The sequence below is a fragment of the Dermochelys coriacea genome, chromosome 9 (genome assembly GCF_009764565.3).
Source record: "Dermochelys coriacea isolate rDerCor1 chromosome 9, rDerCor1.pri.v4, whole genome shotgun sequence".
Classification (NCBI taxonomy): domain Eukaryota; kingdom Metazoa; phylum Chordata; order Testudines; family Dermochelyidae; genus Dermochelys; species Dermochelys coriacea.
Genome location: NC_050076.1, coordinates 23,460,193 through 23,484,392, shown reverse-complemented (window position 1 = coordinate 23,484,392; position 24,200 = coordinate 23,460,193). Strand labels below are relative to the sequence as shown.

At 41.7% G+C, this 24,200-nt stretch overlaps 1 protein-coding gene across 2 annotated transcripts in view; it reads left to right on the top strand.

Moving 5' to 3' along the window:
* Positions 1 to 815: 815 nt before the first annotated feature.
* The window catches only part of GFM1 (G elongation factor mitochondrial 1), a 48,281-nt gene continuing 24,896 nt past the window's right edge, over positions 816 to 24,200 (top strand). The window contains exons 1-14 of one of the 2 annotated variants that reach the window (XM_043491832.1): positions 962 to 1,099; positions 2,884 to 3,050; positions 3,428 to 3,580; positions 4,169 to 4,301; positions 7,755 to 7,959; positions 8,793 to 8,909; positions 10,371 to 10,521; positions 14,086 to 14,240; positions 16,691 to 16,775; positions 19,136 to 19,273; positions 20,137 to 20,238; positions 21,921 to 21,977; positions 22,587 to 22,724; positions 24,109 to 24,191. In XM_043491832.1, the coding sequence (XP_043347767.1) occupies positions 3,572 to 3,580; positions 4,169 to 4,301; positions 7,755 to 7,959; positions 8,793 to 8,909; positions 10,371 to 10,521; positions 14,086 to 14,240; positions 16,691 to 16,775; positions 19,136 to 19,273; positions 20,137 to 20,238; positions 21,921 to 21,977; positions 22,587 to 22,724; positions 24,109 to 24,191 (1,373 nt within the window). In that variant the 5' untranslated portion in view covers positions 962 to 1,099; positions 2,884 to 3,050; positions 3,428 to 3,571. Of the gene's footprint in view, positions 1,100 to 2,883; positions 3,051 to 3,427; positions 3,581 to 4,168; positions 4,302 to 7,754; positions 7,960 to 8,792; positions 8,910 to 10,370; positions 10,522 to 14,085; positions 14,241 to 16,690; positions 16,776 to 19,135; positions 19,274 to 20,136; positions 20,239 to 21,920; positions 21,978 to 22,586; positions 22,725 to 24,108; positions 24,192 to 24,200 lie in introns of both variants that reach the window. The other variant, XM_038415351.2, reaches the window with a different exon arrangement.

Genomic DNA, 24,200 nt, shown 5'->3' with positions numbered 1-24,200 from the left:
CATTAATCTCGATATTTTAATCAATGTGTCTGGGGGTGAGGAAGGACACTGTATTAAAAATATATTTTATACAAAGCACTTCATATACTACACAGCTGCAGTACCACTGAAACGCAGCCCTCACTAATCTGGAAAGTGCTGGTGGACTTTCCACAGTTGGACAGCAAAGGGAATTCTCTCAATGTGGTTACTCTGTCAACTCGCATGATATTTGGTGTAATTCTTAAGCTCCAGCTCCTGGAATCAAGTGATAACATGAGAATCACAGCTTTCATTTTTAAAAATTATAATGTTCTAATCTTCATGGTTGAGGAAAAGGAAGCTTGAAAAATGTCATTCACGGGCACCCAAAGGCTCAAAATCCAGAAGGAAAATACACAGAAACCAACCTTTATTTTATTAATACTACTAATAATTAATACATATTTTATTATTTAAAACATTGTGATTTTTAAGGCAGTTTCATCAGCATCAAATCCTTGGGGCTGGCAAGCCTGAGGACACCTTTCCTTATGCTGCCACTGGGCAATTCACCGCCTCCTGCCTCAGTTTCCCCAGCTGTAAAAGGACGCTAAGGATACTGGTCTCTTTGTAAAGCTCCGCGCGCTCCACTGATGGGGCGTACTAGGAGAGTGCGAGGCGCTCATTAACCATTTAAACCCTTTTTTCCACCAAATGCATCCGATGAAGTGAGCTGTAGCTCACTTCGCTTATGCTCAAATAAACTGGTTAGTCTCTAAGGTGCCACAAGTCCCCCTTTCCTTTTTTCATTAACCATTGTGACTGCTCCCGCCAGTGGGAAGCGCCACATGAAGCGGAAGGGCCTGGCTCCCCTCCATACAGACCCTCATCGCCCCCTCCTGCCCTGCAGGTGGCGCTGTCAGGAGCCGGCCAAGTGCACGGCCGGGCTGGTCCCCTCAGTGCCCCGGAAGTGTTCCCGAGCCGGGCCGGAAGCGTGCGGGCAACAGGACATTGGCGGTCAGAGCCGGAGCGGGGGCGGTGCGCCTTGTCTGAATGCGCCATGCTGCAGCTGCTGAGAGCCGGGCTGGTGCTGGGGCCCCGGCGGCGGTGTCAGGGCTCGGCGTTGCTGTGGCAGCAGGTACCGGGCTAGGCGAGCCGCCTCGCTTGTTTCCGCGGGGCCGAGCTGGCCGGGGGGGCCGGAGCCTCTCTGGGTGGGAGAGCAGCTCCCGGCCCGGGGAGTGTCGGCAAAGGGCCAGCTTCTGCCCGGCCGCTCGGGGGGGTTGCCGTCGCGCCGGGGGCGGGTAGTGGGAGATGACCACGATCCTTCTGCCCCTAGGTGTAAATACATCCATACTGCACTACACAGACCGGCTGACTCGGGTCTGCGTTTTGAGATGCGTCCACATTGCAAAACGACAGGGCTTGGGCCTGAATCACAGTGGAACTCTGACTCAAGCCCCCCAGAGTCCTAAGACTCCGGTCCTAAGTGCTCAGTGACTTGAGGTAGACTGATGTGTGTGGATGGAAGGGGGGGGTTAGGGCTCAAACCTGAGTCAGAGCCAAGCTTTAGAGTGCAATGTAAACAAACCTTAAACTTGTGGGCTCCTCAGCAAAAGTATGGGATTAATCTTTGTGTATTGACCAAATTACATGCTAATGACTCTTTCAAAGATTTCAGTGCAGTTTCTAAACATCCACTAACGTGGACAAGCTAAAAATCTTACCTTAAAAACCAAGTTCCTTACCTGTATTCTTAACACCATGTTATCTTATTTAAAACCCATCTTCTCTTATTCTAATGCACTTTTCACTGCTAATGCTTACAGCTTTTTTTTTTTTTTCATGTAGTTTGGCAGGTATAAGTAGTTTAGTCAGTGGTCCTTTGTGGCTCTCGAGCACTAGAACAATCCTGCAATGATTGGGTTGCAAACCCCACAGGATAATGTTTAAATGAAACAAAGAATAAAAACTTTTGTTGGAATAAAAATGCACTTAATAATATATATTTAAGTCTTTGTTCACAAAACTTAAATTTATGTCTGAAGTGATCTGAAAGTGTCCCTGTAGACCTTACGTGCACCCTGGTGAGGCAGGTAAATATTATCTCAATTTTACAGACACCAGAGTATGACTTGACTGATTTAAAGGCCATGCGGACTCAGTGATGGAGCTGGAAACAGAATTAAATAATTTTGGCTTCTGTACCTCAGCTCTAATCACCAGACAAAGCTTCCTAACATCTTGATAATTACATTCTACCAACTCGGTACCCCCCTAGTCTCACTTGGATACCGAATGTTGCTGCTTCTCTTCTACTATTGTATTGTATAGTAATACAATGTTACTATGCAATGCTTAACCCCCCTCTGCTTTAGTTGAGGGCTCTAAATTGAGGAACAGGTCCCTTCTTCCTGCAGTTGTGGTTCGTATTCCTTAAGGCTCTGTAAGTGCTGTTGATTGTATTCCTAGTCCCCTCTTGTTACTGACCTGCCTTTGCACAGAGCTGCTCTATGCTTATTCACCTTTTCCCAGATCTGCCCTCCCTAAAGGTTTTGCCTCTCACCTGCAGGTTATTGGCATGGGACTTCATCTGTACAGAGATTACATTTTTTATTTAAGCCTCTTACCATTATTGTAATAGTGATGTCAGTAATGGTGGGAGCACTACCATGGCCACATTGTCATTGACTAGAAATTAAGAGGAGAAGAATGGAAAAAAGAAAACTAAATGGAGGACAGTATCTTAGAGCGTGGAAAGTAAGACTGAGGGACATAGTAGGTAGACATAGAGAACAGAGTGTGGAATGAAGGGATAGAAAAGAAGGGAGACAGTCTATAAGTGTCCAAGTTCTCAGTTTCACACACACAACACTTTTAGGGATGAACTTGCCAATAATGGCTATCTTGTCTGCTCATTTTCAGATGTTCCTGATCTCTCCTGTCACCTTGTGACCTACTGTCTTTCTGCTGCTCCCCTTAGGCATAAAGGGAATTTGCTTTCATACATTGTCCAAAAACCCCTTAAATCCACACTATGGCCCTCCTCAAAACAGGAGAGCTAGAAGGTGGCTTGACTGAATTAATAGCTGGTAAATGCAGGGAAAAATAAGACTTCTACTTCACACAATGTCTTTGAATGTGTACAGTATCTTCCCTCATATCCCAGAAAGCAAGAGAGTGCAGGGAGCAAGTTTATCTGAAACCTCATTGCAGCATCTCTCTCTGCTTGCCCAAAGGATGGCAGACTAAATGCAGGGTTGATTGAGCTTTGGGTTGAAGGTGGGGGTTCTGGAATATGCTTAAGGATGTTTGGGGATTAACTGATTTATTTCCTATCACAGTGAAACAGAGGAAAGAATCGCTTTATTGGTCACAAGTTACCTTCCTTGAGGCATGTTTATGGTGAGCCATTGTTGTTCTGACATGGACAAAAGGGGCTGAACTGCCTTCTGCTCTTGTTTTTCAGTTTCTCTTGAACAGCTGCAGACAGTGTTCTTCAGGAATAATTCCCAATGAAAAGATCCGCAATATTGGAATTTCTGCTCACATTGACTCTGGGAAAACAACATTAACAGAAAGAGTCCTTTTTTACACTGGGAGGATAGCGCAGATGCATGAGGTTTGTCTCTGAAATGCTGGTATGACACTCATTTTGGTGGTGAGGGGATTTTGAACGTTACATGCAATGATTCAGCTATTGAGTTGTCTAGAATTGTTGAACCACAGAGTACCGAATGGAATAAGAAGGTTGTGCTTAAAGGCTCAGTGATCCTGTTTAAAGTACAAGCCAAATGGGGAATCCTAGAGACAGAGAGCACCATGAGAAAGCTGACTCCTCCCTAAAGTCACACACATTTGCTGTCACATACACTCCCCCGCAAACAAAAAATCCCAACAGACCCACCACCAACATAAATGGAGAACTTCTCCATACGGTCAAAGGTGAACGCTCACTGGCTTCAGAAAGGTTGGCTTATAAAATTCATAGTGAAATTGTTTGCAATGGCTTTTTGATCACCAGGTGGTCTTCAGGAATGATATGCAAAGGAAAGAGCAAAGCTAATTAGGGTTGTAGACTTGTGCCGCTAACTCAGCTGAATTTTGTTGCCTGTGTGAAAGATGCTTAGTCTGTGTTTGTTCAGGCAAAATTCTCATTCAAGCCAGTGGGAGATTTTCTTTAAGTAAATGCTTTACCTTTTGTCTTTAGGTAAAAGGTAAGGATGGAGTCGGGGCTGTCATGGATTCTATGGAGCTGGAACGACAGCGTGGTATCACAATTCAGTCTGCAGCAACATATACCATGTGGAAGGACACCAACATCAACATCATAGATACGCCAGGTAACGTGAACTCGGAGAATTCTGCAAGTGCTATCCTAACCAAAATATCTTGTGTCCAACGAAGACATCAATTCTCCCCCACCACTGTGTTACCAATCTGATAACAGTAATGTAGCTGTTTATCTGAGCTGATCACACAAAGTGTTGCACTGAACAGAGACTTCCATGTGTTTGTTTCTGTCTATTCGCCAGTGTGGAAGACAAAAGGAATCAACAGAGCAGAGGAAATTCGGTATGTAATTGTTTTGGGAATCATTAGTTGCCTGACCAACTGTGGATGCAGGTTTGTCCACAGTCTTTTTGCATCTTGTTTCAACGTAGTTTGTAAGCTCCTCAGGCCAGCGCACGGTCTTCTTTTGGTCTATAAATGCACATTTATGGCACCATCAAAACAATGCATAATAAAGGGAGAAAGCTATTACAACTCTGTTCCCAGCAGCCTTTTCCAAGAAGTATTTGACGCTTTTGCATGTTTCTACTGTACTTGGGGGTAACCATGTAAAACTCACTGCTCTCCTGGAGTCTCTTGTTTGAGGGTTGAGTATGATGAACATACACACTTAGATTCTCTTCATGACAGTCATCTCTTGTAGAAAGTGGTTGAGAAGATTAGAGTAAATGGACCAAATGTTTATCTCAATCCCAGTTGAAATGGTTTAAGATACAGAGCAATTCATAAGGTGGATAGAAAGCTGGCTAGATCATCGGGCTTAACGGGTAGTGATCAATGGCTCTGTCTAGTTGGCAGCTGGTATCAAGCGGTATCAAGTGCCCCAAGGGTCGGTCCTGGGGCTGGTTTTGTTCAATATCTTCATTAATGATCTGGAGGAAGATGTGGATTGCACCGTCAGCAAGTTTGCAGATGACACTAAACTGGGAGGAGAGGTAGATACGCTGGAGGGTAGGGATAGGCTACAGAGGGCCCTAAACAAACTAGAGGATTGGGCCAAAAGAAATCTGATGAGGTTCAACAAGGACAAGTGCAGAATCCTGCACTTAGGATGGAAGAATTCCATGCACTGCTACGGACAAGGGACCGAGTGGCTAGGCAGCAGTTCTGCAGAAAAGGACCTAGGGGTTACAGTGGATGAGAAGTTGGATATGAGTCAACAGTGTGCTCTTGTTGCTAAGAAGACCAGCAGCATTTTGGGCTGCATAAGTAGGAGCATTGCCAGCAGGGACCGGTGGTCGGCATCGGTGAGGCCTCATCTGGAGTACTGTGTCCAGATTTGGGCCCCACACTACAAGAAGGATGTGGAAAAATTGGAAAGAGTCCAGTGGAGGGCAACAAAAATGATTGCGAGGCTGGAGCACATGATTTATGAGGAGAGGCTGAGGGAACTGGGATTATTTAGTCTGCAGAAGAGTAGAATGAGGGGGGATTTGATAGCTGCTTTCAACTACCTGAAAGGGGATTCTGAAGAGGATGGATCTAAACTGTTCTCAGTGGTAGCAGATGACAGAGCAAGGAGTAATGGTCTCAAATTGCAGCAGGGGAGATTTAGGTTGGCTCTTAGGAAAAACTTTTTCACTAGAAGGGTGGTAAAGCACTGGAATGGGTTACCTAGGGAGGTGGTGGAGCTCCTTTCTTAGAGGTTTTTAAGGTCAGGCTTGACAAAGCTCTGGTTGGGATGATTTAGTTGGGGATTGGTCCTGCTTTGAGCAGGGGGTTGGACTAGATGACCTCCTGAGGTCCCTTTCAGCCCTGAGATTCTATTATTCTATCTCTAAGGCCCCCTTCTTGGCAGGAGCCTCCATTCAGGGGTCTCCCACAGGAAGCTCATTGCAATTAGGGGCTTTTGATATTGACTGAAAATGCTTAAAGTCTTTACCATTCTTCAGTGTCCTGTGAAATGCACTGGCAGTTCCTGGCTTCTGGTAGACAACTGTGATGGTTTTAACTATGTGGACAATTTAGCCTTTTTGTTGGCAGTGTTAAGAGAGACGAAGGACTGAATAGCCATGGGCAAAATGTTGTTACTTTTAACACTGATCCCTCCAGAACAGATATGAACCTCGTTTCTGGGACAGAGGGGATGACTGTTGGTACCTAAGCAGTACCTAGTAAATAGGCAAGATACGATACCCTCACCTTCGCTTCCAATAACACCTTGAATTGCTGAAACTGGAAGCATGGTAAATACAAGATCTGTGTTTCACTCTTTACTGCTGTTTATATCTTGCACTTCTGTCACTTTAGTCTATGAAAAATAAACTCTTATTATATTTGTACTACTATAGCACCTAGGAGCCCTGGTCTTGGACCAGGACCCCATTGTGCTAAGTCAGGGGCAGGCAAACTTTTTGGCCTGTGCCTCCCCAAACAGCCAGGCATGGCCCCACCACTGCCCCCATCCGACATCCTCCTGCTTCTTGCCCTCTGATGGCCCCCCCGGGATCCCTGCCCCATCCACCCCTCCCTGTCCCCTGACCGCCCCAGACCCCCCGCTCCTGACTGCCCCATCCAACCCCTCCTCTCCTTCCTCACTTCCCGTCCCAGGACCTCTGCCCAATCCAACCACCCGTTCACCCCTGACTGCCCCCCGCCGCCCCATCCAACCCCCCCGTCTTCTGACTGCACTCATTCAACCCCCCCGTTCCCCGCCCTCTGACTGCCCTGACCCCTAGCCACACCCCAACTCCCGAACTCCCCTGCCCTCTATCCAAGCCCCCCGCTCACTGCCCCCTTACCGCGCTGCCTGGAGCACCGGTGGTTGGCGGCACTACAGCTGCACCACCCAGCTAGAGCCAGCCACACACAGCGCAGCTCAGAGCACCGGGTCAGGCTGGGCTCTGCACTGCACTGCCCCCAGGGGCTCGCCGCCCAGAGCATTGTGCTGGTGGTGCAGCGAGGTGAGGCTGTGTGAGAGGGGGGACAGCGGGGGAGGGGCCTGGGGCGAGCCTCCTGGGCCAGGAGCTGGGCAGGAGGGTCCCACGGGCTGGAGTTTACCCACCTCTGTGCTAGGTGCTAGGAACAAAAAGACAACCTCTGCCCCAACAGCTTACAATCTTAAGTGTTTGGGCAAGAGTCAGCAGATACAGAGGGAGATGGGAAGCGCAAGAAAACAGTGAGACACTATTAGTCATCACGATCAGCAGTGGTATCAGTGGTTGTCTGTTTCATTATTGTATATACAGTAGTCTGCTTCAAATCAGTTTTCTTTTCTGGCTTTTTTGCACTAGTATAATGTTGTTGTGTTTTGAGTTGTAGTCACTGTATGGAGATTTCTATCTGATTAAAATCAAAACGCTGTCCTATGGAATTCCTTTAAAAACAATTTCTCAGAAATATTTATTTTTTTTCAAAATCTAATTCTTGGACATAATTTGACTTGACAGTGTCCATTTCAGCATAGCTAAAGATTTATTCATGTGGATACAGAAAACAACCCAATAGAGCGTAATTCCCTGCTGCAGCTTAAACCATCACAGAAAATTGTTTGTCTCATTCAGGGCATGTGGACTTCACAATTGAAGTGGAACGAGCGTTAAGAGTTCTTGATGGAGCTGTCCTGGTGCTCTGCGCCGTTGGAGGAGTCCAGTGCCAAACAATGACCGTGAACAGGCAAATGAAGCGTTACAATGTCCCATGTTTAACATTCATCAATAAACTGGACAGAATGGGCTCAAATCCAACCAGAGCTGTGCAACAATTGAGGTAACTAATGTGCTTAGCTTGTTTGCAGTGCAGTTTCAAACTGTTTGTGTGATGTTTCTTGATGTTCTGAGTAGATGTTAATGAGCTTGCTTAGCTTGTATGGTCTGAGGTAACAGTTCAGAGAACAATGCATAGCTTCAGGTTACATCAGATGGTAGCAAGGTAACAGAAACAACTCTTCTTTAATGTCACCATAAGGTGGTACCAAAATAACTCTCCCATTCATAAAACAGCTGTCAATGTCAGCTTAGGTTATGAAACTTCCGTTTCCCCAAAAGAAGCCAGTTTCATGGCTAGTGAATTAGGTCTGTGGCTCATTTGGACTCATTATGATAATGGAGATGTTTCTGGAGTTATTTATAAAGTTTAATAATAAGATGATAGTGCTGCAGTGCGTCGTTCCAGTATCCCAGAGAGGAGGAGTAGGGACCTAAACATGGGGCAGGCGGTTGCCTTTAGCCTTGTATCTCATGCAGGTACTACTTCTTTTCCCCCATCCTCTTCCATCCTCCAAGTCAGTGCATAGATTCGTTTGTAGTAGAACAACAACTGGCTCCAAAGTACTAACACACATGAGGGAGAAGTAACCTGGATTAAAATTACTATTGAAAACAAACTAACATGAGTGAAAGCAAACCTTGATGATCTGCTAGCGTTTCGATTTCACTAGGGCTTTGATGCTATGACATGAGCAAGTGAGGCTTTTCACTTGAGTGAAGAAAGGCTAGGTTATTAGTCCCGGGGCCACTATTGAAGGACCCAGGTAAGACAGATGAGTTAAAATGCTGCCTTGTCTTGTACTGAGAACTAATTTGTAGTTTTAAACTTTTCAGATCCAAGTTAAATCACAATGCAGCTTTTATGCAGATTCCCATTGGCCTGGAGGGAAACTTCAGGGGGCTTATTGATCTCCTTGAGCAAAGGGCCATATACTTTGATGGTGACTTTGGGTAAGTGGTTGAAGGCATTTATTTGTTGAGGCTACTCCCTGTTTGGTGAATGCTGAAACTGAGTAGAAAATTGTTCCTGTTGCACCCCCGTCCCCCCAAAAGTAAGCAAGTAAATAAATAATTACAATTATTTCTTGGTAGTGAGAGAGGTAGTTAGTGGTTTGCCTGGGAGGTACATTTGGTTGCCCAGCTTTGGTAGCTGCATCCCTTTGATGGCCACCTGAATGTGGCTGAGAAGGTAAAACAGCACTGTTGTTCACTAAGGATATAGGGAATGCAATTCGATTGTGGAGCCCAAATCTTTGCAATCTCTCTGGTTGTGGGCAAGGTGGGAAGACAACACAGCATTATCTGGCAGAAATCTGGAGCAAGATTTTTGTTCTTGTGGCCATTGGTTAAGCTTGTTGGGTGAAATCCTGTCCCTATTCAACACAGCGGCAAGACTCCCATTTACTTCAGTGCACCTGGATTTCACCCATTATCTCTCATGAAGGTGGAGTAGATAGCCAAGGATCCCATTCCCCACTTCGTGTTGGCTGTGAATAAAATATCCATCCATGACTTAATGGGGGATGAGGCCCCTAACGTTGTATCTTTATTTAAAACCTGTTGAGATGCCAGTAGGGCCAGTTTAGGGTGCAGTGGTAGCTGCTGGAAACTTGGTGCAGCATAAATCAAAGCGATCTGACATTACAGCTGTCTAGAGGACAACAATTCTGTTTTGTGGGAAGTTTTGAAAATAACTTTTGTTCCCCATTGGAAACAAAACAAGACCTTTCAAATGTTTTCCCAAAAACAACTTGGTTGAAATGTCAGTTTTCAGACTAAAACCGTAGCTTTTTGATTTGGGAAGAAAAGTGTGTCTGTGTGTGTCAGTGTGATTCAGAATAGAGCTTTTCATCCCAGACCACTCTGAATCAGGCAGAGCGATAGCTTGAAGCACATCCCAGGCAAGTGCCCTAACCACCAGGCTAGAGAGCATGGCAGTCTCTCTCTCAACCTTCCCAGTCAAAACCAATATGTCTCTGCAAAATGTTTTGGCTTTGACAAAACAGGATATTTTGACAAAATTTCATGTAGCCAAAAATGTTTGGATTAGCTCTAGTGGCCAGGCTGGTTGCATCCAACCTAAAGAGTAGGAGATCTCCTGCTCTGAAATGAGGTCCGATAGTGCCTGTTTGGCATGTGAGTCTTGGAATAAGCTAACGGTAAGGTGGAATTGAGGCTGATGTACAGATTGTTCCAATGCACTGCAAAGCCCCAGCATGAGCTGTTGAAGTTCCTCTCTGCTGTGGTGTTGGAGATGCAACATGGATAGACCTCAGTAAGTTTATTACTTACCTACATGCCGAGACTGTTGAACTGACTCAGAATTTCATGGCCACTGTGGTGCCCACATGGTTGAAAGCTCCGCTCACGTGGCTGTCCACAAAACTTATCGTGTTGTTTTTGCCTTTGTAGCGAGACCATTAGATACGATGAAATCCCAGCTGAATTTAGAGCAGAGGCTACAGAAGGACGCCAGGAACTAATCGAATGTGTTGCTAACTCAGATGAACAACTTGGGGAGCTGTTTCTGGAAGAGAAGATCCCTACAGTTACTGATTTAAAGGTAAATGATAATTCTTGTGGAACATGTATTATTTATTAGCAGTGAGATTTTTTCAAAGCCTCCTAAGGGATTCGGGTGCCTAAATACCATTACAGTTGTTTTTATATCACCCAAAGTGTGCCAAGTGCCACATATTGCAGGGCCACTGTTACCTTGTAAGTGTGCCTTTACCTAGAGAGACAACCTCCCTTGAGTGAGAGGCACCTTCGCTCCCTATACCAGCTCAGATGGCTAACAAGGCTGCCAGATGTGTTGGTGGGTTTTGTAATGTGGACAGGGAACTGGACTGACACCGCCAAAAGGCCATGAGGTCTGGAGTGAATTTGAACTTTTATGTGCCCTTCATAACTCTGATAGTCTGTATAAGTATGTCCACACTTCATGCTAAGTCCAGGTCTGTGGGACTCAGGCTTGTGGAGTCAGTGTTTCCAAGCCAATCCTTGAGTGTCCACACTGCATGGTAAACATGGATTTCCAATTGCTGGACCCAGGTGTCTCAGCTGTGCTAACATGGCCATACTGCACTACACAGAACTTGTGACTCAGGTCTCTTGATGTGACCTGCTTCCACACTGCATAATGACAGGGCTTGAACCCGAGTTACAGCAGGACTCCTGTTCTGACCCACCTTCTAGCAGGTTCCTAGGTCCTGAGTCCTTCCTGACCTGTGTCAAACTGATTTTGTGTGTGGACAGAAGGGAGGTCTGGGCTCAAACGTGAGTCAGACCTTAGGTTTGGTGTTCAGCGAAAACATATTCTCTATGCCCTTCTGAATCCTTGAGCCATCTATCTAGTCACCCAGGTTCTTTAAGCATGAGTCTATCACTGTTACAGATGGCCATACTGATATTAAAACATAGAGATTGTGACTTGCTCAAAGTCACACAGCAATCCAGTAGCAGTGCTGAGAATATATACATACTCCTGAGGGAATTCTGCACCAAAAGATTCTGTGCACAATATTTTAAAATTCTGCATATTTTAATGGTCAAAATAAGGCAAACACAATATAATCACACCATTTTCAGTTATTTGCAGACAAGTATTTTGATATAAATTACCAAAATAATTGAAAATGGTGTGATTATATTGTTGTTGTGTTTGCCTTATTTTGACCATTAAAATATGCAGAACTTTGCAGAATTTTAAATTCTTTAATTTTTTGGTGCAGAATTCCCTCAAGAGTACCAGGGTTCCAGGTTTGAATGTATTTTCAGTATTTCAGGAAAGTGGCCAAATGCATGCCCGGATGGGATACATGGGCACCGTTTCACTGAATTGAACTCACTTAGGCTAGACTGAATTTGACTCAGACTTGATCATGGAAATCATAACTTTAAAACATAACTTTTGGTTTAAAAGTGCCTTTGTCAGCATTTTTTTGACTCCCTTGATATCAGAGTAACGTGGGATTGCCATTTTGTAATGGTTTCCTGTTCTATTCATGTTCTTATACTGCACTCATCACCATAGGAAGCAGCCCTTTATACCTGCTATTAATGGTATATTATGGAGGCACAATAGTGACTCAAAGTTGGATGCATTGAGAGTTCCATTGTAAACATTATTTGGATGCTCTGGGCCCCTAATTTTTGGTTTGAGTAAGTAATTTGTTTGATCCTTTTATGTATGTCATGCGTATTAGGATTGAAAGAATATTGATTTTTGGCTCCATGGAGCTTTAATGATGATTTTTGTTGTCCAGCAAGTGCTTTGGCTTCAGGAGCACTCGGAAAGTTTATACCTCAAGATGCTATTAAAGCATGTCCCATGATCGCTGATTTTTCGGAGGTGCTAAATATTTGTTGCTCCCATTGTCTTCAGTGAGAATTCTGGGTGCTCTGTACATTTGAAAATCTGGTCCACTGTGCTTTATTTGATGAGATGTAAAGGCAAGAAAAACTAACTGGCCCACTCATAAAGCACCCCCTCTGCTGAATGACTAAGATAGTCCTTAATAGTGGCCTTAGAGAACTGCACAGCTCTTCTAGCCAGAGGAGGGAGTGTTGCAGTAGTCTTTGCACTCTGTTCCTGTTGTGATTTGCTGTAAGAGATTCTAAGAGCTTGTTGTTGATAGTATCCAGTGGGATGTCTGGGAAGGCAGTCTGTTACAAAAGTAAATTAGTCTATTCAGAGTGGCCTTGCTCTTATCTCCTTTCCTGAAAGCAAATTAATTACAGTTATTTAATAGCTGTGACAAGGCAGGTTTACTTATACTAACTTTTTTTCAGTGGCAGGCAGCCAAGTTCTTGTTTAACATATTTTTTTCTTGCAAAACATGTTAGCTATCAATCCTGAAGGTCACAGTGTTAGTAGATGATCGTTAAGGATCAAGTGCTTAAATAAATAAGTAAATTAATTAAATAATAAATACATTTGGTTCTCTGGCACCAAAACATTATTTACAAGAAATGCTGTCTGATGTGCCCCAACTCTTTTTAATGGAATGAAAATAATCTTCGCAAAAAAAAATAAAATTACTTCTGTATCTCTAAAAAAAAATTATTGCTGATGAGAATTGAATGGAGCCATACATTTCCAGTGTTTCATTAGGCTGTCAAAATAGGAATAATAGGCATTAACATAATTAAATAGGTTTCCAAAACACACACACTCGATGACTAGTTAAGCAGAAAAGATGACAATGGAATCTTATATTTTTGTGCATAATTTTGTTATCTTCAAATATTTTAAAAAAAAATCCAGTATTTTTTTCCAATTCAAGAACTGTTAAGTTTTTTTTCCAGTGTCCTCCTTATGAACCATCTTGCAATTTCAAAATATTCTTTCAATCAGGAGAGCTTAAAATAAACTGCAAGGTGGATGGTTAAGAGTTTGTGCTAATGGAAAAGGCAAGTAAAATTATTTAACGTAGGCGCCAACAATCCTTTTTTGCAAGTAGTTTGGGTTTTAGGATATTTTATAAAAGTCCTGATTACATGGAAGTGCTATGTGTATCTGTAATGCCTCATGCTTAGGCCTGACCTCAATGCAAATTGACTCCAGCCCTTCATTTAAGAGAGCTTGAACCTCAAGCCTAAACGTCAGATCTAAATTTTCAAAACTGACTTGTGATTTTTGGGGTGCCTTAATATGAGTACTCAGTAATTTATTTAAATTGAGCAATCAAATCATTAGACTATATTTTCCATAATTGACCTTAAGTGAATAGAGCCCAAAATGGCCTTCACTGGTGGTGTGTAGGGTATAATTTTGCTTTGGGGAAGGGGCGGGGCCTTAGGGAAGGGGCGGAGTTGATCTTGGGTTACCCTTAAATTCAAAAAGTGATCTTGGGTGTAAAAAGGTTGGACACCACTGTGCTACATACATCATTAATGCTATAACAATGCTTCCGGTCCAACCCTTTCCCTTTATAAATGATTATCATTTTTTGTTCTTGTTAACCATTTGCTTGGCACCTTGCAAGGGATAAGTAAAGACACAATCCCTGCCCAGCAAAGCTGCCAATCTGAACTGCTACAGTGTTAAAGGCAACTACCTTTGGTTCTATGTATAATATTGGAATTGCGACAAAATTTAAGTAATTCATAAATGTTTTTCTAGCTTGCAATCAGAAGAGCAACACTGAAAAAATCCTTTACGCCTGTACTTGTGGGAAGTGCTTTGAAGAACAAAGGAGTACAACCTCTTCTGGATGCTGTTTTAGACTATCTCCCAAATCCATCTGAAGTCCAGAACTATGCTATTCTCAACCAGGAGTGAGTGCCAGAAGGAAGAGGGTGGGGTGGACAGATTTATTTTTATAAATAAATATAAAGTGCTTATAGAATCAGGATTTCAAGCAGTTTCAAAACAGAGCTGGAAATATTAACAAAATGCATAAATAATACAATTTATCAGTCATTTTAAAGAAAAAACATTTATAGTAGTGTGGTGTAGTAGGCTTGCATGATAATTAAAAGATGACAGATCTCTCCATCAATGGGGCATTCTTTTCACTTGTAGTATAACATTGTTTTACTTCCTCTTTAAATAGTAAAACTGACAAATATTTAGTGATCTAGTCAGATCTTATTTGTAAGGATACATTTATATTAATATCTTAGGTTGTATCTAGGCTAGGAAATAAGTCATGTTTAAAAATGTCAGGGCATGTTTTAAAAAGTGTTTGCTATTTCTTACTATAGATATTCCCTAATAGTTTAAAAACAAAACAACAAAAAAACTCAGCCAAATCTTCAATGCTAGTATATATCCTTTTGTGTATAAATGGTGGTTTGAGTAATCTGTACATATGTGCATATTTTCAGACATCTCTTCATGTAGAAATAAATCTTAGAAGGATTATAGGTTTCTCTTGCTGTATTTGAGTTGCTCAGATAATGCAGTGATAGGTAAAATGTAAAACCTTTATACCTAGAAATTATACTAGTAAATATTGTTTACCACCCCCCTGCCCTGAGCACCAGTATTTTTCAGTTGACTCCTCACCCCTTCCCTATCATGACCATCCTTCTGTGTTAGAAAGGTTAGATAAAGTTTCTTATGTGACCCATCAGTGTTACTTCTGAGCTTGAGAGCAGTTGCTACTGAGGATCCTCTCTGCCCTTCTAGCATCCAGGTTGGAATGTTTTCTTTATAATACTTCCATTCCACAATTGTAAGACCAAACCCAGAGGCTCTGAGGTTAGAGCCCCTGAATTTAATAATAGCATATGGTGCAACAGCCAAGCTAACCCATTCTTGTACCCTTATTGGTACTGAAAAGTTGAGTTTTTGACCTGCCAGCTGTAGTTGAGGTAGTCATGTGCTTTTCCTCTCTGTTCTGTTCTCATGAATACTCCCTATGTTGACATTTATAAGTACACGTCTCTGCTGCATGTGCAGGAAGAGCATGACATGTGGAGGGGACACTTGGCCGCAAAGTCCATGTCCACACTGCAAAAAAAAAAAAAAAAAAAACCACCCGCAGCAGTGAGTCTTAGAGCCAGGTCTTGTACTCGTGCTATGGTACTAAAAACAGCTGTATAGACATTCCTGCTCGAGCTGGAGTTCAGGCTCTGAAATCCACAAACCACCTATCCCCATCGTATCAGACCCTGAATGGGAGTATCTACATGGCTATTTCTAGCACCATAGTGCAAGCCTGGTCTGTAGACTCAGGTTCTGAGACTCTCTGTCGCATTTACTTTTGGTTTTTTCCAGTGTAAAGAGAAATGTTCTGCACTGTCTTTCTTACTAGGCCCTGGTCTACTCTAGAAAATTAGGTCAGTTTAACTACATCGGTCGGAGTGTGAAAAATTCACTCTCCTGAGTGGCGTAGTGAAGCTGACATAAGTCCTCATGTAGACTGCACGAGGTCAATGGAAGAATTCTTCCATCAGCCTAGCTATGGCCTCTCAGGGAGGTGGATTACCTACGCCGACAGAGTCCCTCCCATTGGTGTAGGAATTGTCTACACTAAAGCGCTACTGTGGCGCAGCTGTAGCATTTTAAATGTGGAAAGACTGTCGGTCTCCTTTCGGAGTAGAATCACACTTCAGTAATATTAACTAGTCTTCAAAATACCTGGAAGAGGCAATAGTGTTGTCTCCATCCTACACATGAGGAGACTAGAACTTGGGAGGTTAAGCCAATTTTGCCCAAGATCACAAAGGGAGTCACTGTTAGAGTTTGGATTTGTACTTGAGACTTTTTGGCTCCCAATTCTGTGCCTGACGCACACCTCTCTGTAATGATGCTTGCTTTTGGGATCAGGTGAAATCCTGGCCCCTTTGAAATCAACAAGGGTTTTGCCATTGACTTTAAGGGGGCCAGGATTTCACTCTACGATTTCTGTCCCTAGTGCTTTAAAAGTGCCATCTTCCATGAAGAATGAATTATGTGTAATAAAGCGTTGTGCTAGCCACTTCTTCCAGTGGAATTTTAGTGAGATGATGTGAATGCTGGTGATAAATGTCAGTGCTATGGACCTCCACTTCTGTGATGGCTGTAGTTTGTCTGAAGTTGTCTCCAGAGGGCCTGGTCCTGTAAGGTGCACAGATCCTACTGGGAGGTGCTGAGCAGCACTTTGCAATTCCCAAACAAATTCAGTGGGAGTATAGGGCACTCCAGCACCTAGCAGAATTGAACACACATTCAGGAGAAGTTGCCATGTATTGTCTCATCACGTTAACGCCCCCTTCCACCCCCCCCTTTTTTTTTTAAGGGATTCTGAAGATAAAACCAAACTGCTGCTGAACTCGGTCAGAGATGACTCTGAGCCCTTTGTAGGTCTGGCTTTCAAACTGGAGGTGGGTTATTAATGTTTCTTTTTCATTTGAGAGGAATTTCTAGTTGAGCAAGAACATTGAGGTACAGGGCATTTCCTGGGAGAACTGATGGATTAAGTAAGATTTATCTGCACTGGGCCATTAATGGCAGCTTGTCATTAATCCCCAGGAAATGTTCTAGGCAGGGATGGTTATTGGAAATGGTTTTGAAAATGAAACATACTAGAGTTTTGTTTAAAAGTTTTCTGGTAAATATGTCTATTTGCGCATATGACGCGTTTGTTACTTCATTATTATGTTCATGACGTGGCTGAGCTAAGGATTTCTAGCAGATGGATGGCCGGTACATTAGCCAGTTGACTTGCTTCAGTTGTTTGAGTTTTTCATTTATCTCTTTCATGCTGCCAACATCTGATCCCAGCTGACTGACTTAAGAGTGTTGAATACAGCTTCTGTTAATCACCTTAAAGACATACTGTACCCACATTCATTATTTGTGACCTGAATAGAGAACAGAGCAGACAAAACCAAAGGGATTTGCCATAATGTATATAGCTCAAATCTCTCAAAAGGGGCAGAGGGATAAGAATTCTTCCATTCTGTACGAGGTAGAGCTTTAATGCTGTTAATATTAGCACCCTGCGTAAGGCACCACATGTACTCTGGTTTGCTAGCAAAAGAATTTGACTCTTAACGTTCAGTATGCACTGAATTCCTCGGGATTGACTTTTAAACCAGGTTTTCATTTCATGAGCATAGCTTTGATCTCAAGATGAATTGCCAGGAAAAAGCATTAACAAATGGATGTAGGATGGGGTGAGATGGTGCACGTATAATTAATCTTGCCTCAGAATCGGGATGATTTATGGACTAGATGACCTCTTGAGGTCCTCAGCCCTAAATTTCTGTGATTTTAATTGTGGGTGCAAACATGGATGGCCTCTAACGTGTACTACTGTATCTTACCAGAACTGGTAGATCTTATGAGATAGAAGGCAAAAAATAAGAGACATGATCAGGAGGTAGGAATAAAATGACAAAAAAGCTGATACATTAGGAGGAGAATAGCAAGGACATTGGTTGTTTCTTAGGACAGCCAAGGAGGTGGTGATGGCCTCTCATTTTGTCCAGTTAGAACATTTTTACTGTCTGGAAAAAGGGATAGTGGTGTATTGGTAAATGGCAGGTCCTGGTACATGGTGATGACTATGAATAGAATGCTGACAATAGCCCATGTGGTGATGCTCCTGTCCATTGCGTTAAGTTTTTCCACAGAAAAATGCACAAAACAATTGTTTGTTCCAGATAGCTCTCGCTTCTCATTGCTTTTCATCTTAAGATGATTCTGGTTTATTGCAGTAACAATTTTGTAGCTTCAACAAAAGGCTTGAAAACCCCTAATCAGTTCTTTTAGTCCAGACAAACTCATTTAGCCCATTTCTTTGACTCCATTCTGTGCTGTCTTTCAACCTCCATTTTTATACCTGTGTTTGTGACCTTCCTTCCCCCTTTCTTCCATTTTGGCTCAGAAAGACTTATCTTAAAAATAGCTGTGTTGTAACGTAACATATTTGTGGGGTCAGCAGCTATCCTGGCTCCCAAAGCCCCAAGGAGCTGCTGAGCTCTGGTCTCAGTGCCACAGACTGAGAAGTAAATCTTTTAAATGGAGATCTTGCTATCAGAGATCTAATTAATGACTGTTAGACAAAACATTTCTTTATTTTAATAACTTTTTTTCATCCTGCTGTGTCTGAATGCATCTAAACATGGGTGAATTTGGAAATTTTAAAATGGTTTAATTCCTCATACTACACACGTTTTTTCAAAAGGATTTGATTTTTCCACTTTTTCTGGGTTGAAAGGTGTTACCTTCCTTCTCTGTGGTTGGAGCAGAACTGTAGTTGAAAAGTTTTGCGTTCCTTTGATTTATCACCGATATTTTCAGAGGGAAATGTTATGTTCCTGTGAAAAGCTGGAAAAGGGGGTGGGTTTGTGCATGTGTGAGAGGGAAAATAAGGCTTAAAATGAAAACGTGGTTGCATCTTTAGAGTAGTGACAGAGACCTCTGTCATATGAGACATTACCATCTGGATTGTTGCTAGGATGCTGTGGCATACATTTTAGCGGGCGAGTTTTTGGAATGGTGAGTTGGGGAGGCAGGAAACTCATCAGGAGATGCCAAATTCTACCCCAGAGTTGAGAAAAGGTTTGACTGTTTTAGAAATTTAGACGAAATTCTTTTTGATGTATAGTTTCAAACTAATAAACCCAAATTAATGGTCCTTTAGCAGCAGACAGAGTAGCGTGCATGTAGAGTAGCAGTGCTGTTGACTCTCATGGTGGTTCTAACCTTTATCTCCATTTTTTAATGCCATTTGCAGGCTGGCCGTTTTGGGCAGCTAACGTACATTCGAGTTTATCAGGGGATGTTGAAGAAAAGTGACTACATTTACAACACCAGGACAGGGAAAAAGGTGCGAGTGCAGAGACTGGTTCGCATGCATGCAGACTTGATGGAGGTAAGTGTAGGAACTAGAACTAGAGGAAAATATTTGGATGCTGTTATCTGTCCTTCAAGCTTTTTTGAAAAGTTGAGGTGCTTGTTCAGCATCTCAAAATAAAGCAACACAGGGCAAAATTCTGCTCTTACTTGGTCCATGTTACCCTATTTCCTTCAGTAGAGTTCTAAAGGTAGAACTGGAAATTAAAATCTTCTCCATTGTATTTTTTTTCCCCATTTAGTTGGATAATTCTCCACATGTATCTGTTCTCCACCCCTGATGCCTTACAACATGGCTCTTCGCCTTCTGGCTGAAGAAGGCTAGATGTCACTTTCTCCTTTTCAGCTTCCTTACTCATATCTGTTTTTCCAGGGCTATTTCCTCTCTCTCCCAATGAAATAGCTCTGCTGTGAGGTTTTTAATATAATTCTCAAACTAAAAATTAGCTCCCAAAATGCTACAAAAACTACACCATTCAGAAAACGTGCAGCTGTGGAAAGCAAGTAGGTTTGCTTCTAGAGTTCTTGCAACTGTGATACTATGGGCAAGTCAAGACTGCATGAAAGTTAACAAGCGACATGTTTAGCACGCTTTCTCTTGGGCTAGCTAATATTGAAACTGAGACCCCCTTTATGAAATTGCACTGAAGATCTTCATGTCAAGTTTGTATCCAGCTGTTTACAGCACATTTTTATCAAAGCTGGAATGTTAAAATAGGTAGACTCTTAAGCCCCTTTTGCAAATTCCAACCCAGTCCTTTTTATGGTAGTTCTTTCCACTTGAAACCAGATGTAGCTGTGTGTGTATATAGTAGATATTATTTGCCATTTCTTTTTAATACCATGTACATAGCTAACCTGATTTTCTCTTTCTCTTCTTAGGATGTAGATGAAGTTTATGCAGGAGACATATGTGCATTGTTTGGAATTGATTGTGCTAGTGGGGATACATTCACTGATAAAACCAGTACTGACATTTCCATGGTAAGTATAACTTTTTTCATGGACCTGATCCATCACACCTTGGGACTTTATTGGGTTTTTAAGCCACTTTTTCCTTAATTTAAATGCTCTGTTTATTCAGACAAAGGATATCTAACTGAAAATAACTTTTAGAAACATTTCTGATGCCAGTTTAGATTCCTTAAAAAGATGCAAACGTGTAAAATTGTGGTGTGTATATATGTAGGCATGTATACAAGATATTATACACACACACAATATCAAATGTCAGCTCTCAGGAGTAACAGTTGGGTATAATAGGTAAAATGGGGTGGGTGGGGGTGTGTGTGTGTGTGTGTGTGTGTGTGTGTGTGTGTGAGTGTACATATAAAATTTGGAGTTAAAAACATGGAAGCCAAACCATTTAACTAACTAGGAGACCCACAGTCCAGAAAAAAGGTAATTTCACATTCAAGCAACAGTATTAGAAATATTTTTCTTATAATTACTATATATATATTAGAGTACAGTTTTGTCAGTCTTGAGATGAACTAACAATTTAGTAAGAAAATGGAGAAGGAGTTACAGTGCTTTGAAAATATCTGATAAGGTTAAGTGCTTTAAAGAGAGAGCTGTAAAACTAATGCAGATATGTTGGTGGTTTGTTATGTACAATATATAAAATCATTTATCATCATCATCATCACTCCCATAACCGCATTGGTTGTTGAGGCACCATCATTGATGAGCAATCAACCATTAAATCATTGGCTTCAGATTTTAAAACCTTTTTGATATACATACAAGAATTGTAACTAGTCAGTTTTCTTTACTGTATTTGAAATGATGTTAGGTCAGAAGGATTCTTGGTTCTAATACATATCCACTTGTGGCAATGTTTTTCCAGTTTTATAATTCAATAAAAAAAAATCCTCCCCATCACCCGAAACATAAACTTGTACAAATATCACTCACTCATGCTTGCAAAAATAATTGAATACATTGTATATATGAATGTGTCATGCTTACCTCATCCCACTGTCCTTCAGCAGTTATTGCATAAGGTTTGAGCTTGGCAAATGGGCAAGTTCTTATCCCTTTCCTTCCACCTTAGTACTCTTCCTTTCTTCCTTCGGAGGGTTGATGGTGATCAGGGTAGTATTCTAGTATAGATTTGGATCGCTTCCATGCACACCCTTCATTCCCAATGCTGTAAAGCTTGAGCCCAAACTACACACAATAGAGAGTGGGTCAAGGACAGAGAGAGAGCCTTAAATCTGAATTTTCCTGGCTTTGTGATTGTAAGAAAATTACATTATTTTAATTTAACTTTTACCTAGGGATATGAATATCTGTTTAAAAAATTAAACGTTTAAATGATTAAAAGTATATTGTTTAACTGCTTAACTGATTTAAAAGGAGAGGGGCTAGGGCTGCTGCAGCTGGAGCTGCTCCGGCCACTGCTGCTGGGGCGGGGCTGGGGGTTAATGGTTAGGGTCGCTTAATCGGGAAGACTAATGCTTACCAGTTAACCATTTAGTATTTTGCATCCCTACTTTTACCATGTTAGATGTAAATCTGAACAAAACCATGTTATAAAAACAGTCACTTTTGTTTGGAACGCATAATCCCTGAGACCAAAACTTCAGTTTTCTGCTATGATTGCATTGCCAGCTGTACTGAAACTTGTTTATTTAGTAACTGTTCCTTTTTAACTACTACAGGAATCGATTCATGTCCCTGAACCTGTCATTTCAGTAGCCATGAAGCCTTCCAACAAGGTAAGAGTCTGTCAATCAAATTTATAGCCAATAATACAAAACTTTCTGTCTGAGTTCCCCTCCCCTATCATTCTACTCTTGTCATTTTGCAGTTTATTGAGGGAAACACTCTGGATTTGTCTGTGCTGTGAAAATGAGTGGTGTCTTAAAACACGTTAGCTGATGCATTTATCAACATGCTACTCATATTGTTTAACATATGAATTAAATGTGTTAGCTGGCCCTGATTAACTGTAGGGATTTATCTACATTAAGAAAAGGCTATCTGCTAAATCGAAGTAAAAGGTGACAACCTGCACATTCACTAAGGAAAAGATTGGGGTTAGCTAATGCTGACCCAATCATGACCTCTTTTCCTACTGTAGAGATGTTCCTGCTTTGTGGTATGGCACATGCAGGCACATTTGCAAGAGTTTGGAGAATAAACCTGATTATATGTTTATGGATCTGTTTGGGATGGCAAATCCATGAACCTCTTATTGGGAGGAAACAGTGCTAGCTAGTTAAGATGAACTTTTCAGACCTTTCTATCATCTGCTGTTTATAGAATGTTGAATAAAGTGGTTAATTTTGCATGTGTGTAAATTTTATATTTTTTTTTATTTTTAGAATGACCTAGATAAATTTTCAAAAGGCCTGAACCGGTTTACAAGAGAAGATCCTACCTTTAGAGTCCTCTTTGACAATGAGAGCAAAGAGACCATTGTTTCTGGAATGGGAGAACTGCACTTGGAAATCTATGCTCAGGTGATTATAAAAACTGAATCTGAGATGCATGCAGTTGAGTCTTGGTTGGGGAAAGTATTGCTCTTTATGTTCTGCCCTAGGATATTGTGTAGTGTTGCTGTGCGCTTTTAAAAACATCTGCAACAATCTTTCATGTAGGTGGGCTAAGTAATCACAAAATATAGGCCCTGATTCTGCAGTTGTGAATCACTATGCTTGTGTGGTGCTAACAGGTAGAGTTTGGGTGGAAAGCTGTTTTGAGATTTCAAAGATTTCCCACTGCACATTGGGATAAAACGCATCTTTTGACATGTGTTGCCAAAAAAAGTCAGCAGCCAGTAGCCTGGTAGTTGGGACAGTCACCTGGGATGACTTGGGCATAAGTCTAAATTCATGGCGTGAATTAGGCAGGCAGAGCAGGGATTTGAACCAAGGTCTTCCACATTCTGGGTGAGAGTCCCAATCACACCCATCCTGGATTTGAGAAACCTTGATGAAAGTATTGTCAAAACTGACCTTTTCCTGTGAAAACATCCATTTTGATGAATCGGCATTTTCCAATGAAAAAAACATTTCATTGAAAAATTCCTGACAAGCTGTACTACCAGTGCTCTGCAAAAGTGCACGATTCCACTTGTTTAGATCCAGTGGAGGGTTGGGGCCACAGTTCATAAAGGATTTTTGGATCTCCAGAATGAAAAGCACTAAAATATTAATGTAAATAATTATTGGCTGCTTAAGGTCGGGATTTAATAAATGTTTAGATATAGATATTTGTACATTTCTTAGTAATCTTTTATGGGCATTAATAGTTTTAGTTGAAGGCTTTCTATCATCTTAAAAATCAGACTTTGGTACCTATTAGTACCAACACCACCTAAGATTCCTATAATTAAAATTTCAAGAGAGCACTTTCTTCCCTATTTCCTCAATTTGTACATTTGACAGCCTTTTGTTTACAGTGAATGTCACCACAGTCAGCGTCCCCTGTTTAGCAACAGAAAGAAGAAAAAGGTCTAAAAACTATAAAGGAAAATGGGTTGTAAAACTAATTGGCAGGAAGATCTGTAGTCTGTATGGGGTTATTCCCTTAAAATTAGTTTTGACTTGGAAAAAAAAGTATGGTATTTCAAGATGATAGTGTCCGTTTAACAATTTTATATAACAATAAATGGAGCTGGCATTTTAAAGAACATAGAAAATCTTGTACAGCTTAAATCTGAATAAGAATATTGCTGTTACCTGTATTGCGGAACACTTCCAGATCAGAAGTTACTGTTCCTAAATAGGGATTATATCAAAATGACAGTGACACGCAGTTTGTTTTTTCAAACTACTTCAGTGACAGTGATCAGACATTGTCACTGACAGGAACAGTCCTGAATTTTTTCTGCTTTCTCTGCAGCGAATGGAAAAAGAATATGCTTGTCTTTGTACCATGGGAAAGCCTAAAGTTGCCTTTAGAGAGAGCATAACAGCACCTGTACTGTAAGTATT